The sequence below is a fragment of the Castanea sativa genome, chromosome 4 (genome assembly GCF_040712315.1).
Source record: "Castanea sativa cultivar Marrone di Chiusa Pesio chromosome 4, ASM4071231v1".
NCBI classification, from domain to species: Eukaryota; Viridiplantae; Streptophyta; class Magnoliopsida; order Fagales; family Fagaceae; genus Castanea; species Castanea sativa.
In genome coordinates, this window is record NC_134016.1 from 27,903,541 (window position 1) to 27,918,481 (window position 14,941).

Consider the following 14,941-nt stretch of genomic DNA (forward strand, 5'->3'; position numbering starts at 1 on the left):
TTCAAACAGTTCACCAAATAGCGAAGGGCCTTAGAAAATGATCCAAGTATAACCATTAAAAGAGGGGATAGTTTGGAGTGTGAATCTACTTTCTAGTTTCTAGTAATATGAAATTTCTTTCTTCAACCCTAATGGGGAAGTGCAATCACCAAAGAACCACACTTTATGAAACGAAAGTTTATTGATTGATTCAAATCCCATCCCAAAGTCACTAATCCAAAATAAAAATAAAAAAATAAAAACACAACAAATAAACCCCTCTATGTTAAACAAGTGAGGTCCATGCTTGTTTTATTAGAAGGAATGAATGGACAAAACTAGATTTAAGCATGGTTCATAGACCCTCAAACTTTTTGAAAGCAAAATTTGTCACCAATAGAACGTGGTCTCCCATTGCCATTGTCAAGCTGAAGCAGTTGGATTAGTTTTTACATGTTTTTGCTCGACCCTAGCTTTAAAGTTATTCTTACATTCAATCTGTCATAAGTCATAACAGTACACATGCATGCAGAAGATGAGCCGAGCTCAAATTGGTTTTGAAATCAGCATACAATCATGGATAGACTGATCCCTTGACTCTTCATCCCAACAAAGAAAATCAATACACTGTCTGCAATCCAACTTCAGCAACTCAAGCTTGGTTAGAGGTAGAGGAGCCAAAGTTATCCTCATGAGCAGAGAAAATTGGAAGAGAGATAATAATTAATAAATGGCATGGAATTATGAAGATAGTCGATAGTAAATATATAAAGAAAACATTAATTCAAAAACCGAGTATAGATAATATATAGTTATATGAAAGTACTTGATATGAAGACAGTTTGGCCGAGTGGTCTAAGGCGCCAGATTTAGGCTCTGGTCCGAAAGGGCGTGGGTTCAAATCCCACAGCTGTCAAATTTTTTGTTATATTTATTTTCCCCAAAACGTTTTGATGTGTAGTTATCTTTTTTGGGTTGAGAATCCGTGGTAATTGACATTTAACAATTATCGCACAAAAACAATTTTCTAATCCCACGAACCGTTTTGGCTTCAGCTAGCTTTGTGTTCGATGATGCAACAAGTGAAACATCTATTGCTGCCCACTCTTACTTCATTCCCATTTGCCACCCTCTCCATTTATTCCCTGTCTTGGATAGCTTCTGGAATCAGTTACCTATTTGGTGTTATGACAAGCATGTATGTGTATGAATGGTGAACCAAGATTATATTAAATTCCAAAAACTTCTGTTAGATCATCCATTCCAAACAGAAGTAGTCTGAAAGAAGGAACAATCTTATAAGATGTTGTAAAATAATCCAATTAACAAATGCTTTTAGGGCATTTATTGATGGGTTATTTTAAGAAAGTTTTGATATTTTTTTCATAGAAATATAAAAAGCTATCAAAAAATCTTCTCTTTTTTTTTTCATTAAGAGTTTCTAAAAATACTTCCTAAATTAATGTCCTTATTCATTAACTTTTCTCAATGCAAAAACATCAAATTTATTAAAGTGGTATTGCAACTTTGTGCTTTTAGCTCAAGGGAGTAAGATTAAAAGGCAGTTGAATTCAAAATTGATTATGAAATTTTTAATTAGTGTCCGTTTAGGAACAGCTTATTTAGCTGAAACTGAAATTTTTTTGCTAAAAGTACTGTAGATAAAGATAAAAGTTAGATGAATAGTATAATGAGACTCATAAATAATATAAAAAATAAGCTGAAATTGCAAATAAACTGAAATTTTTAACTTGTCCAAAACGGACACTTAGTATAACAATAGAATAAAAAATTGAAAAAAAATATATCATACAAAATATAATGTAAAATATATTCTTTCACGATTTGTGTAAAAAGATTTAAACAAAAAAAAAATCAGTATATCAATGAAAAAAATAACTCATAATTTTTGCAATAAAAATAATAACTAATAATGTTTTGGTAGTCCATAGGTAGAATTCTTCTTCTTCTTCTTTTTTTTTTAGAAACCTGTAGAATTTCTTTTAAAAAGAGAAAATTGAATGTGGTTTGTGTTAAGCTATGTAGAGTCTAGTTTGTGCTTGATCTGAATTATAACCCGACCCGAGATAAAAGTACTATGGTTTTAATGAGAGATTTTATGTGGTTTATTCCAAAAAGTGGAGGCTTGGGCCGATAAATTTTCCTACCACAGGTGTAAAGGTCCATCCCTTTTGGTTGGTTGTAGGCAAGGAGGGATTCAAATCCCCTAAGCTACAAGCCCCACCTTGTCTCTTGTGGATTTGGTCTCGGGAGTACTTTAAAACAAAAAAGAACATTTCCTCTCCAGTATCAATATAATTTCATAGTCATTCGGTCTAAATGCTGCATGAAAACATAAGCCAGACGAAGGAACAAGAAGATCCAGAATGTAGAAGGCCATAACATTACTCATTTGGCAGCCTTGGATTCCTATATATCACTCATGTGGTACTTTATTATGGCCCGTTTTAGCCCATTGTGAATCTTTTATGTAAGATATAAATACCATTGTTTACATTAAAGCCCTTGTCATGCATACTGCATAAAAGCTACATAGACAGTACTTTTCAAACATTTCTCATGTTGCTTGAAATGAAATCAAAATATCATGTTATCAAAAATAAAAAATAAATAAATGACTGTCATATTGCCAAGAACAATTATTCAATGAGTACACTACAACAACATGATACTCTCTCCTTACATAGAAATGATAATTTCCACTTATTAAATTCATAGTGGAATCCACCATTCACGTAAGAAAATGGAGTATCACGCCAATGTACTCGGGGAGAAATATTTTTCACATTGCCACTGAAGAAAAAAAAAATCAAGATTCAAATTGGAAGTTCAGCAGAATCCATTCCAATGTTTCTTGAAAGTGGTCAAAGCAAAAGTGCTCTATAGCAGCATGCCTGCATCTGGAAATGAAAGTGGTGCTGATTGATACAAACATGCGAATCCATTTCTTATTACACAAAAGGTATAAAGAACAAGCCCTTAACTCATGTCTCTACCTAATACAATTCTTCCAAAATTTAGTGCTTTAAACAATTGCATGCAACTTGAGATGAGGGTGGAATTGGAGAAGCCAAAAGAATTAATAATTCCTTAGTAATGGGGAAAGAACAAAGAAGCCAGCTTAAGTGACTAAGCAGCAGACTCCTTGGCAATCTTCTCTGCCTTTGCAATGACTTCTTCAATTCCACCAACCATGTAAAATGACTGCTCAGAAAGATCATCATAGGTTCCATCAATGACTCCCTGTCAAAATGAAACATCGGACAAGAAAATTAGGGAATTGCACAAAACTAAATTTGGAAAAAAGATAGATAAGGATACCAAGGCAACTGAAACAAAGCTCCATGAAAGACAAGCCCTTTTGTTATTTCAGTCAGATTTATCAGTTATAGAAGAAATAGTTCCACAAAAGATAGTGCCGTGGTCTCAGAAAATTTTGGTGAAAGGATCAATGACCACAAATGCTCAAGGTCAAAAATATAAATAGAAACAAAATGAACCCATCAGATTTATCTAGTATGCTTGAGTATATTGTCTGAACCCATCAGATGCTATTTAGTTTTATTATAATAATATAATCAAATTTCACCTCTTTGGTTGTGGCTTACCTTGAATATTAATCTAAACTGTAGATTTTGCTCTAGGTGTACAAATCATGTATGTACATGTAATCTTTCTATTTAAGCATTGAAAAATAAACAAAATCTGCAACAGTGCTTTAATAACAACTTTACTCATGCTTTCAGATCTCTTGGATGTAGTTTGAGCTCCTCTCGGGTCAACCAATTTCCATTTAGTTGATTAACTTCCAAATATTTTTTTGATAGTTCAATAATTGTGAGAGGGGGATTTGAATCCTAGATGTCTCCTTTGAAAACACCAAGAGGTGCCAACTAGTTAAGTTACAAGGCTCTTGACAATTAGTGTCCAAATTGAAACATTTGTTTCGGGCACAGGTCCGTCATCCAAAGCAGTAAAAAATAGAAATTATGTAAATATAATCATACTTACAATTATAATTCAAAGATCACAAATGCACAAAACTAAAATTAGAGGAAGAAAAAAAAAAAAAATGAGGATGCCAAGGCAACTGAAACAAAGTTTTGTGAAAGACATGCCCTTTGTTATTTGATTCAGATTTATTACCTATAGAAGAAATAATTCCACAAAAGATAGTGCGGCAGTGTCAGAAGAATTTGGTGAAAGGACTAATGACCACAAATGCTAAAGGTCACAAATATAAATAGAAACTATATTCATTATGTAATCAAGAATAATTGGGGTTTTTCTTTTGGATTGGTAAGCTACACACGCACCCAATGAATCTTGAGTTCATGACCTCACCCTTTACCTAAGATTTATAATGGGGAGAGGTGCCAATTGAGCTAGATCTCATTGGCAAGAGAATAATTGAGTTGAACTGAAGCAGACCGGTCTATGACCTAATTAACACCAACACATTAAAATTGTCTAGCATAAATGGCTGGTTCAAATTGTGAATTTCCAGCCATAAAACTTTGGAATCACTCTAGTATCACCATCTTGTTCTGCATAATTTACCAGGTGCCAACTAGAAAGCAAGCAAAGACCACTAATTACGGTTTGCTGCTAATAAATAATAACTAACCTAATTACTAAATTCATATAGCATGACCATAGTCCAAATTATTTTGGTATGCACAGAAAACGCAAAAGCAGAGACAGAGAGCTCCTCCAAGGCTCAAATAAAAAATAAGACAAAGGAAAAATAAATGATCATCATGCATTGAACAAGTAAATCACCTGGAAGCTGTTAACGCTCTCTTTCAGCTCAACATATTTTCCTGCAGCTCCAGTGAAGACTTCTGCAACATGGAAAGGCTGGCTCAAGAACCTCTGGATCTTACGAGCACGAGCTACTGTCAACTTGTCATCTTCACTGAGCTCATCCATTCCCAAAATGGCAATAATGTCTTGAAGGTTCTTATAGTCTTGGAGAACTTTCTGAACACCACGAGCAGTATTATAGTGTTCTTCACCCAAAATACGAGGAGAAAGCATGCGAGATGTAGAATCCAAGGGGTCAACAGCAGGATAGATACCAAGCTCAGAAATCTGATTATGAATCAGAATTCAGAAAAAGCAAGAACACGGAAGAAATGGTTTCTTTACTTTAGATGAATGAAAATGAAAGATAGGGTGACACACCTGCCGGGACAGCACTGTTGTGGCATCAAGATGGGCAAAAGTGGTTGCAGGAGCCGGATCTGTCAAGTCATCAGCAGGGACATAAATAGCCTGAACAGATGTGATTGAACCCTTCTTGGTAGTGGTAATACGCTCTTGAAGTTCTCCAAGATCTGTAGCCAAGGTAGGTTGGTAACCAACAGCAGACGGTATGCGGCCAAGCAAAGCAGACACCTCCGAGTTAGCCTGCAAAATAAAACAGAAAAGTTAGCAGGATTAGCAAACCAAAAATATATATATATATATATGTGTGTGTGTGTGTGTGTGTGTGTGTGTGTGTGTGTGTGTAATTATTCAAGAAAAGAGGACAAGCAGGCTTACTTGGGTGAAGCGGAAAATGTTATCAATGAAGAGAAGCACATCTTGGCCCTCAGCATCTCGGAAATGCTCAGCGACAGTCAGCCCTGTAAGTCCAACACGAGCACGAGCACCAGGAGGCTCATTCATTTGACCATACACAAGAGCACACTTGCTTTCATCCTGATATTTAAGAGAATGTTATCAAGGAAAGTACGACATACTGTGGATAATAAACCATCAAAAGGGGGGAAGGGGGGGGGGGGGATTTCCATGCATTAGATTTTATGAAGAGTAGCATTAGATTAACCTGATTTTCAAGCTTAATAACACCACTTTCAATCATTTCTCTGTACAAGTCATTACCCTCACGAGTACGCTCTCCAACACCGGCAAATACAGAGAAACCACCTAAAGAAACATTAAATTAAACACTCAATGAAACTGCAGACCGACAATTTCAAAGACACATAACAGTACAGAAAGTTTTTAAATGGAACCAACCATGAGCCTTAGCAACATTGTTAATGAGTTCCATAATGAGCACAGTCTTGCCAACACCCGCACCACCAAAGAGCCCAATCTTTCCACCTCTTTGGTAAGGTGCAAGGAGATCAACAACCTGGAGAATGTAGCAACTAAAATGTAATTGACATATTCAAACTTTAGAAGACACAATAATAGTTACAAATAACACAACCACACACATTTGCATATCACCTTATCCCCTAAGTTGAACTCAAGCCCTACTAAAATTTCACACAAAATATCACTACTGCTTGTTGTCAGCCCTCATTTGATCTTATACAGTTTTGTGCCCTATTCATTTAAACAACAACCAACCACTAAGATTTCCAACATAATATACCAAATACATTTGTCACAAATAATTATTTTAAAATTAAAACCCTTTTATATATACATATATCCAATATTAAATTTAAAAAATTGCTCTATTTTACACTCCTCTACTTGGACCATTGTAAAAGGAACATGAGTTCAAGAAAGATAAGATTAGAAAAACCAAAACTTGAAATCAAATATCTAATATTAAGACCATTATTCATACAATAATACCACCCAGATTGCTAGAGCTTTTAGCTCTCTTAGTTAAGTTGTATTCAGGCTGTATCATGCTTATAAATAGTCATAGGCCAACAAATAAATAGTAAATACCCATCACAAAAAAAATTTTATTTTATTTCTCTTAATTCAATTGTTACAACATGAGGGGAGGGAAATTTGAACCCTGTTTCTGCTTATAAACTAGACCATGAAATGCCATTTAACAACAACAAGGCTCTTGGCCCCTTTGTCCTATACATAAAAGTTTACACTTTTCAGTTCAATACTACTACATACAAATTAATAACGGCCCAGTTTGGGAATAGCTTATTTGCATAATGTGAAACAAAAAGTTGAAACCAACTTATTTTCACAAAATGTAGTCCATTATTAAAATGCACCGCTTCATATTAGCATACAGCTGCCCTTCACCTAAAATGTTATCAGCTTACATACCTTAATTCCAGTAACAAGAATCTGCTGCTCGGTCGCCTGCTCAACAAAGGCGGGCGCTTCTCTATGGATAGGCAGATAGTGATCCGTTTCTGATCAAAATTCGAAAAACAAAACATCAGCTAGAAACATGACATGCTGAATATGAAGAATTAATAACAAGGTCCGACAAGTGTTTCAATTTCCAGATAAATAATTCTTACTTATTTCGCCTCTCTCATCGACGGCCTCTCCAATAACATTAATGATGCGGCCAAGTGTAGCCCTTCCAACCGGCACCTAATAGTAATTCACCACCACATAAAATTTACGCAAATATTCATTTCAAACCTCTAATATTTACAAAAACTGTGGGCTTACGGTGATGGGAGCGCCAGTGTTGAGGACTGGCTGACCTCTAACGACTCCTTCAGTGCCGTCCATAGCAATGCATCGCACCATGTTCTCACCCAAATGCTGAGCCACCTCCAGCACAACCCTGGTCGGATTGTTCAGCAGCTCCAGAGCCGTCAGAATCGGCGGCAGTCCGGTTTCGAATCGGACGTCCACGACGGCTCCGATGACCTGGCACACCTTTCCGACCGCGCCCTTACCTGAGTTCTCATCGGTGATCTTTCCGGAGGGAGCAGGCGGGGGAGACGACGGCGACGGCGGCGGCTTTGAAGGAGTGGCTGTGGAGTAATGCGCCGCGCGGGGGAGGAGGTAGGCGGCGGGGCGCGCGAGTGGGGATCGCGGGGGGAGTCTTGTGGTGGTGGTGGTGGGGCGGCGGAGAGGAGCGGAGCGGAGGAGAGTGGTGAGGAGTTTGCGTGAGGAAGAGGACATGGTGGGGGAATGAATGTTTTGGGGAATGATGAAAAATGGGAGAGTGACAGAGTGTGTTGAGTTGGTAAGGTGGGTAAGGCTGAGAGCCTGAGACTGAGTCTGTAACTGAAAGAGCTAATCATTTGGGAATTTGTTTGTTGATTTGTGGTCGATACTGAAGTGAATGAGCTGCCAACAACTGGGATTGCGGGTGTTAAAGACTTATATAAGTTCAGGTTATACTTATAGCAGACAAATATGCACTTTTGGGTTTCTATTTTAAACAACTCTAACTCTCAGCTTTTGCCACGTGTCTGACTATGACTCGTGAGAAAAAATAGTTGGTTTTTTTTTTAATATATATTTAATGTCTAAGATTGGAAATTGGTTTTGGTAACTTGCAATTAATAGTTGTTTGCATCAAGTGCAACTGTACCTCATTTTAATTCATCTATATCACAAATTAACTCACAACTTTTATCATAACTATTCACATGTTTGACTTTGAGTAATGGAGCAAAAATGGTAATTCTATGTAAAAATGAGAGATAATTAATCACAATCTGCCACTTAGATAATTGTGACAAAAATTGTGTATAAGTTTGTGATCATACAATTACTCGCTTATCAAGCATTATTAGGGATATTACAACTTTTATTAGTAATACTAAGAATACTGCAACTTTTATTAATAGGAACTTACAAACTAATGTGTCAATAAATCACCAAAACACATTTCAAATATTCATTTCAAACATTCACAATCATCATCTCTCATGGTCATAGTCATACAAATTAGCAAGTTATGAAATTTGGTGTGTCAAGGACCAAAAGCTCTTAACAAGTAAAATTTAGGGACTAACAAGAAAATTTGGCCTTAATTTTTATTAGGTTGCTCTATTAAAGTTTCAAATGACTCATTAACTGTGAACTATGAAGATAATTTGGATAATATCTGATGTGGGATGAAAACACTCAAACCACCCAAACCGTCCATGGACGGTCATCACCTCGGCAGCCGTCCAGAAGTTATCCTCAGGACGAGGGTAACGAACAAGGACGTCCAGAGGGTGATAGCGAAGCTACATCCCTCGTCCGTGGAATGCGCACAGCCTACCCTGAGAGGACTCGTCCACGTAAAGATCCATGGACTAGGAGTTTACACTTGGAATCAGCAGGTGCACTCGACGAAGGAAATTCAGGACGAGGGTATCATACTTAGGAGAATCTCCGAATATAATGTGACAATCCCTTATCCCACGCATAACGGTCATGTATCCGTTGTGAAATAGAAGTGTAACTCCTGAACGGTTATGGCAGTTACGTTTAAGCCTCGAATCCAGGAGAGGTTCCTATTTCGATAACCGTCTATGAAGGCACTATATAAAGACTGATTCAGACAAGGCAAAGGTATGTTCAGTTTTTACTAAAAGAAAGTTGGAACTCAGATTACTTAGAGGGAAAACTAACTTTACCATCGGAGGATTTTTGGCCGGCAGCCCCGGTCGCCTTTGATACGCTTTTCTTTCTTTTTCAGGCCGTAGAAAGAACCAGTAGTCCTTTCAAGTCCGAAGCATCCAGCCTACTGATTTTCTTGGCATCATCAGTTGGCGCCGTCTGTGGGAACACTAGAGTAAACTTGTTATTCTATCCTAGACAAAAGGTTGAATGGTTCGAACAAGATCAAGGGCTACCAGCCCAGGCCACCAGGAGAGTAGGGATGCTTCCAGCAATCCCCTTCGTGATCGCAGATCAGCACTTGTAATGCAACCGCCCTCTATGCAGCACATACAATCCATGGCGGCTGCTATTGACACGTCAGAACCAGGAATTGAATAAGGAGATCAACTTCAGGAGGCAGCGTCAAGGACACATGGAGGGAAGGGCCCCAAGTCAGGAAAGAGGAGGGGAGAATGTAGAGTCCGAAGATCAAACAAGGGGTACCGCTTCAAGACGGGTGCCGCACTTGGAAAAAGAAATGGACCAGATGAGAAAAGCCATGGATGAAATGAGGGAAAACATGAGGCGAGCAAACCCAGTAGATGATATGGTCCACCGAACGGACTCCCCTTTTTCAGCCTCCATCAACAGTCACCCTCTACCCCCGAAGTTCAAAATGCCTTCTCTAGACTCGTACGATGGAAATCGCGACCCCTGCGATCACATTGCAACATTCAAGACGACCATGCACCTGCAGGGGGTCCCAGACGAGATCATGTGCAGAGCTTTTCCCACCACACTCAAGGGACCAGCGCGAGTGTGGTTCAGCAAGATTCCCCCAAACTCAGTGGGATCATTTGAAGAACTGAGTAAGCTGTTTGTCAACAACTTCATTGGAGGACAGCGTCACAAGCGGTCCTCCTCTAGCCTACTGACCATAGAACAAGGGGACAATGAGAGTTTGCGATCTTTTATCACCCGGTTTAACAGAGAAGCCTTAACGGTGGACGAGATGGATGACAAGCTATTACTGGCCGCTTTCCACAATGGGGTCAATTCTGACTTGTTTATTCATAAGCTCTACGAGCAGGAACCCCAGACTATGGCCAAGCTTGTCCATTCGGCCCAGAATTTTATGAATGCTGAAGACGCCATCATAGCCAAGAAAAGAAAAAGGGCAGAGCGCTCGGAGGTGGGCCACCATCGCTACCAGGACCAGGGACCTCGTCCGAAGAAAGTTCGGGCAGACGAGAGGAAAGATAAGGATGGTAAGAAAGCCAGTTCCTCGGCAAGGAATCAACAATACACGCCCCTGACTATTCCGTTAGAGCAGGTTCTTATGCAGATCAAGGATGATCCGTCCTTGAAGTGGCCAGACAAAATGAAGGGAGACCCCAACAAGCGTAATAGGAGCAAATACTGCCGTTTTCATAGGGACCACGGGCATGATACAGACCAGTGCTTTGACTTGAAGCAACAGATAGAAAATCTCATTAGACAGGGGAAATTGAGGAACTTCCTTGGACGGGACCAGAGAGATGAGAAAATGAAGGCCAAGGTAGAAGAATCATCACGCCCCCCACTAGGAGAAATAAGGGTAATTATAGGAGGAAGCACGACGGCGCAGTCGTCCAAATCAAGGAAGACATACTTGAGGGTGGTGCAGAACATCCAACAGTCTGGACGACCTCCTAGGACGAGGGAGGTAGACCAACAGGCTGTTACTTTCACGGACGAGGAGGCAGGACGAATCCACCATCCACACGATGACGCGATAGTCATCACCCTACTCATCTCTGACTACACGACCAGGAGGGTATTGATAGACAATGGCAGCTCTGCAGACATTCTCTACTACCCCGCGTTCCAACAAATGAAGCTAGGACGAGATCGACTTCAACCAGTGAACTCACCGTTGGTGGGATTTGGAGGAATGAAGGTGCAACCTGTGGGCACCATCAGGTTGCCAGTGGTCGTCGGGACGTATCCGCAGCAGATAACCAAAGAGGTGAATTTCCTTGTTGTTGATTGTGCATCGTCATACAATGCAATTATTGGAAGGCCAACTTTGAACAGCTGGAAAGCGGTAACCTCTACCTACCACCTGTCCATTAAATTCCTGACCGAGCACGGAGTAGGCCAGGTACAAGGAGACCAGTTGGCTGCCAGAGAATGCTACTTAGCCATGCTGGCCATGGACGAGCATATGCAGACGATGAGTATAGACGGAAAAAGGGTCGTGGCTGAACCCACTGAAGCATTAGAGGACGTCCCTTTGGACGATGACCAGCCCGAGAAGTCTACCAGAGTTGGGGCGAGCATGGAAGAGGGGGCAAAGCACGCTTTGATCCGGTTTCTGAAGAAAAACCTTGATGTCTTCGCATGGAGTCATGAGGACATGCCTGGCATTGATCCAAACGTCATTACCCACAGCCTGAATGTATGTCCCTATTCGAAACCAGTGTGTCAGAAGAGAAGAGTTTTTGCTCCCGAGCGAGATAATGCTGTTAAGGAAGAGGTGCAGAAGTTGGTCGCCGCGAAGTTTATCCGAGAAGTTCATTACCCAGACTGGTTGGCGAACGTAGTCATGGTCAGAAAAGCCAATGGCAAGTGGCGGATGTGCGTGGACTTCACTGATCTCAACAAAGCTTGCCCCAAGGATAGCTACCCATTGCCGCGCATTGACCAGCTAGTGGACTCAACGGCAGGTCACAGGATACTTAGCTTCATGGACGCTTTCTCAGGGTACAACCAGATTAAGATGAATGAAGCGGATCAGGAGAAAACCTCATTTGTCACAAGCCAAGGGTTGTATTGCTACAAGGTTATGCCTTTCGGTTTGAAGAACGCAGGGGCGACCTACCAAAGACTGGTTAACCATATGTTTCGTCCTCAAATCGGGAGAAATGTGGAGGTTTATGTGGACGACATGTTGGTGAAGAGCCAGGACGAGACTAAACATCTTGACGACCTTCAAGAGACTTTTGATACGTTACGACGGTACCACATGAAGTTAAATCCGAGCAAGTGTGCTTTCGGAGTTTCGTCGGGTAAGTTCTTGGGGTTTATGGTGTCGCACAGGGGAATTGAGGCGAATCCGGATAAAATCCAGGCGATATTGAACATGGAGCCACCGAGAAATATCAAGGAAGTCCAGTCTCTTATTGGACGAGTCGCCGCCCTCAACAGGTTCGTATCGAAAGCTACTGATAAATGTTTACCTTTCTTTAAAGTCCTTAGGAAGGCTTTTGAATGGACGGACGAGTGTCAAAAGGCCTTCCAAGACCTGAAGGCGTATCTGATGACGGCCCTATTGTTGAGTCCGTCTGTACCTGGGGAAGAGTTGTACTTGTACTTGGCAGTGTCCCCACACGCAGTAAGCTCAGCATTGGTCAGAGAAGAGGGGAGAGTCCAAAGGCCGGTTTATTACACAAGCCACGCGATGGGAGGGGCAGAAGGACGATACCCGATGATGGAGAAACTAGCCTTCGCATTAGTCACGGCTTCCAGGAAGCTGAGACATTATTTTCAGGCACACGTCATCAACGTCCTGACAGACCACCCCATTAAAAAGGCGATGAGCAGGTTGGAAGCTGCTGGACGGCTGGTACAGTGGGCCGTTGAGCTCAGCGAGTTCGATGTTAGGTACCTCCCGAGGAGCACAATAAAAGCGCAAGCGTTGGTAGATTTCATTGCAGAATTTACCCCCAGTCAGGACGACCTGAACAAGGACGAAGGAAATGAAATGTGGGTGGTAAATGTAGACGGATCGTCCACAATGCATGCAGGAGGGATTGGAATTGTACTGAAGTCCCCTGAGGGTGACAAGCTGGAGTACGCGGCCCGTCTGCAGTATCCAACTACCAACAACGAGACTGAATATGAGGCTCTACTCAAGGGGTTGGAATTGGCCAAGTCCTTAGGGGTGGAGTCGTTAACAATCAAAGGAGACTCTCAACTGGTCATCAACCAAGTAAATGGGATGTGCGATGTCAAGGAGGATCGAATGAAGAAGTACCTTAACAAAGTGAAACGCCTTGCCCGAAAATTTTCAGCCATAAGTTTTATTCAACTTCCCAGGGAGGAGAATGCAGAAGCAGACGCCTTGGCGAAAGCCGCCTCGGCAGGGGTCATAGACGAGTTCGACGACATCCAGTACATGCCGAGTATAGACATCCCTGACATACAGCAGATAGGAGGAGGAGAGAATTGGATGAGTCCGATAATAATTTACCTCAAGGATGGGAGGCTTCCAGAGGACAAGGATGAGGCGAGAAAGTTGAGGGTCAGGTCGGCCAAGTATGTCCTCATTAATGAAGTGTTGTACAAGTGAGGTTTTTCCCAACCTTACTTAAGATGCTTGGCTCCTGACGAGTCAAACTATGTTCTAAGGGAAGTTCACGAAGGATCGTGTGGAAATCATTCAGGGGCAAGGTCCCTTGTCCATAAGGTCATCCGTGCCGGCTACTATTGGCCAACAATGCAGGCAGACGCTAAAGCCTATGTCAAGGTATGTGACCAATGCCAGCGTTATAGCAACGTACCTAGACAGCCGTCAGAGTACCAGACCCCAATGACGGCCCCATGGCCCTTTGCACAGTGGGGCCTGGATATCCTGGGTCCTTTCCCCGCAGGAATCCGGCAGATGAAATTTCTGGTGGTTGGAATAGATTACTTTACCAAGTGGGTAGAAGCCGAGCCTCTTGCAGCAATCACTCAGCAGAACGTGAAAAATTTCGTATGGAAGAACATCCTATGCAGGTTCGGAGTACCCAGGGTATTAGTATCTGACAACGGGCGTCAATTTGACAACGCACCCTTCAGGGACTTCTGCAATCATTTTGGAATTAAGAATCACTACTCTTCACCCTCTCATCCACAAGCAAATGGGCAAGCAGAAGTAGTAAACCGATCCCTGCTGAAAATCATCAAGACTCGGCTTGAGGGGGCAAAAGGGATACGGCCAGACGAGCTACCTGGTGTTCTTTGGGCCTATAGGACGACCGCACGAACTCCAACAGGAGAGACCCCGTTCAAACTAGCCTATGGGAGTGAAGCTGTCATACCAGCGGAGGTCCACATGGCGAGTCACCGAGTGATGGAGTACCAGGAGAAAGACAACGGGGAACAACTTCGCCTTGACCTCGATCTTATCGATGAGGTAAGAATGGATGCGGAACAACGGACAGCAAGATACAAAAATCTCATGGCCAGACAGCATGACGCCATGGTGAAACCCAGACGGTTCGGTGTGGGGGACCTTGTCCTTAAAAGGGTCTCCTTGGCGACCAGGAACCCAGCTCATGGAAAACTGGGACCCAATTGGGAAGGACCCTACAAGGTGATCAACTGCAAAAGGCAAGGGTCCTACTACCTGGAAGCCCTAGACGGGCGGAAGTTAGAGCATCCTTGGAACGTGGAACATCTGCGAAGGTACTATCAGTGATGAGCGGGGACAAGGGAAGTCAGTGGCAAAATTACAGTTGTGATTTGCGTGTTTGCTTATGTTTACTTGTGCTTTTACTATTATTATGGTGTGTTATGAATAAAAGTGCATTAGTTCTTAAACTTTTGCACTACTTACAGACTAGCTTATGAAAGACGATGCTATGTACTTGATATCTTAATAAGGCACTAGCTTGTAAGCGTGTGCCAAGTT

The 14,941-nt window shown here is 41.5% G+C and overlaps 1 protein-coding gene and 1 non-coding gene across 2 annotated transcripts; one reads left to right on the forward strand and one right to left on the reverse strand.

Annotated features, from left to right (window-relative positions):
* Window positions 1–815: 815 nt before the first annotated feature.
* TRNAL-UAG (transfer RNA leucine (anticodon UAG)) lies at window positions 816–895 on the forward strand. Its single transcript has one exon. It is a non-coding gene; the product is annotated as a tRNA-Leu (tRNA).
* A 1,926-nt stretch (window positions 896–2,821) lies between these two features.
* Window positions 2,822–8,010, reverse strand: LOC142630801 (ATP synthase subunit beta, mitochondrial-like). Its single transcript, XM_075804853.1, has 9 exons — window positions 7,402–8,010; window positions 7,245–7,320; window positions 7,045–7,133; window positions 6,028–6,145; window positions 5,834–5,934; window positions 5,548–5,706; window positions 5,188–5,412; window positions 4,783–5,094; window positions 2,822–3,243 (listed from the first exon to the last, which is right to left on the reverse strand). Exons 1-9 carry the CDS (start codon window positions 7,861–7,863, stop codon window positions 3,130–3,132), a joined length of 1,656 nt encoding a protein of 551 aa, XP_075660968.1. The 5' UTR covers window positions 7,864–8,010; the 3' UTR covers window positions 2,822–3,129.
* Between the last annotated feature and the right edge of the window lie 6,931 nt (window positions 8,011–14,941).

Bases quoted from the DNA above. Each gene is read 5' to 3' on its own strand.
- LOC142630801 (XM_075804853.1), bottom strand. From the start codon at position 7,863: ATGTCCTCTTCCTCACGCAAACTCCTCACCACTCTCCTCCGCTCCGCT. The intron at 5,707-5,833 runs GTTAATCTAATG...CTTAAATATCAG, and splicing joins TTATTAAGCTTGAAAATCAG to GATGAAAGCAAGTGTGCTCT. The intron at 5,413-5,547 runs GTAAGCCTGCTT...TTTATTTTGCAG, and splicing joins ACATTTTCCGCTTCACCCAA to GCTAACTCGGAGGTGTCTGC.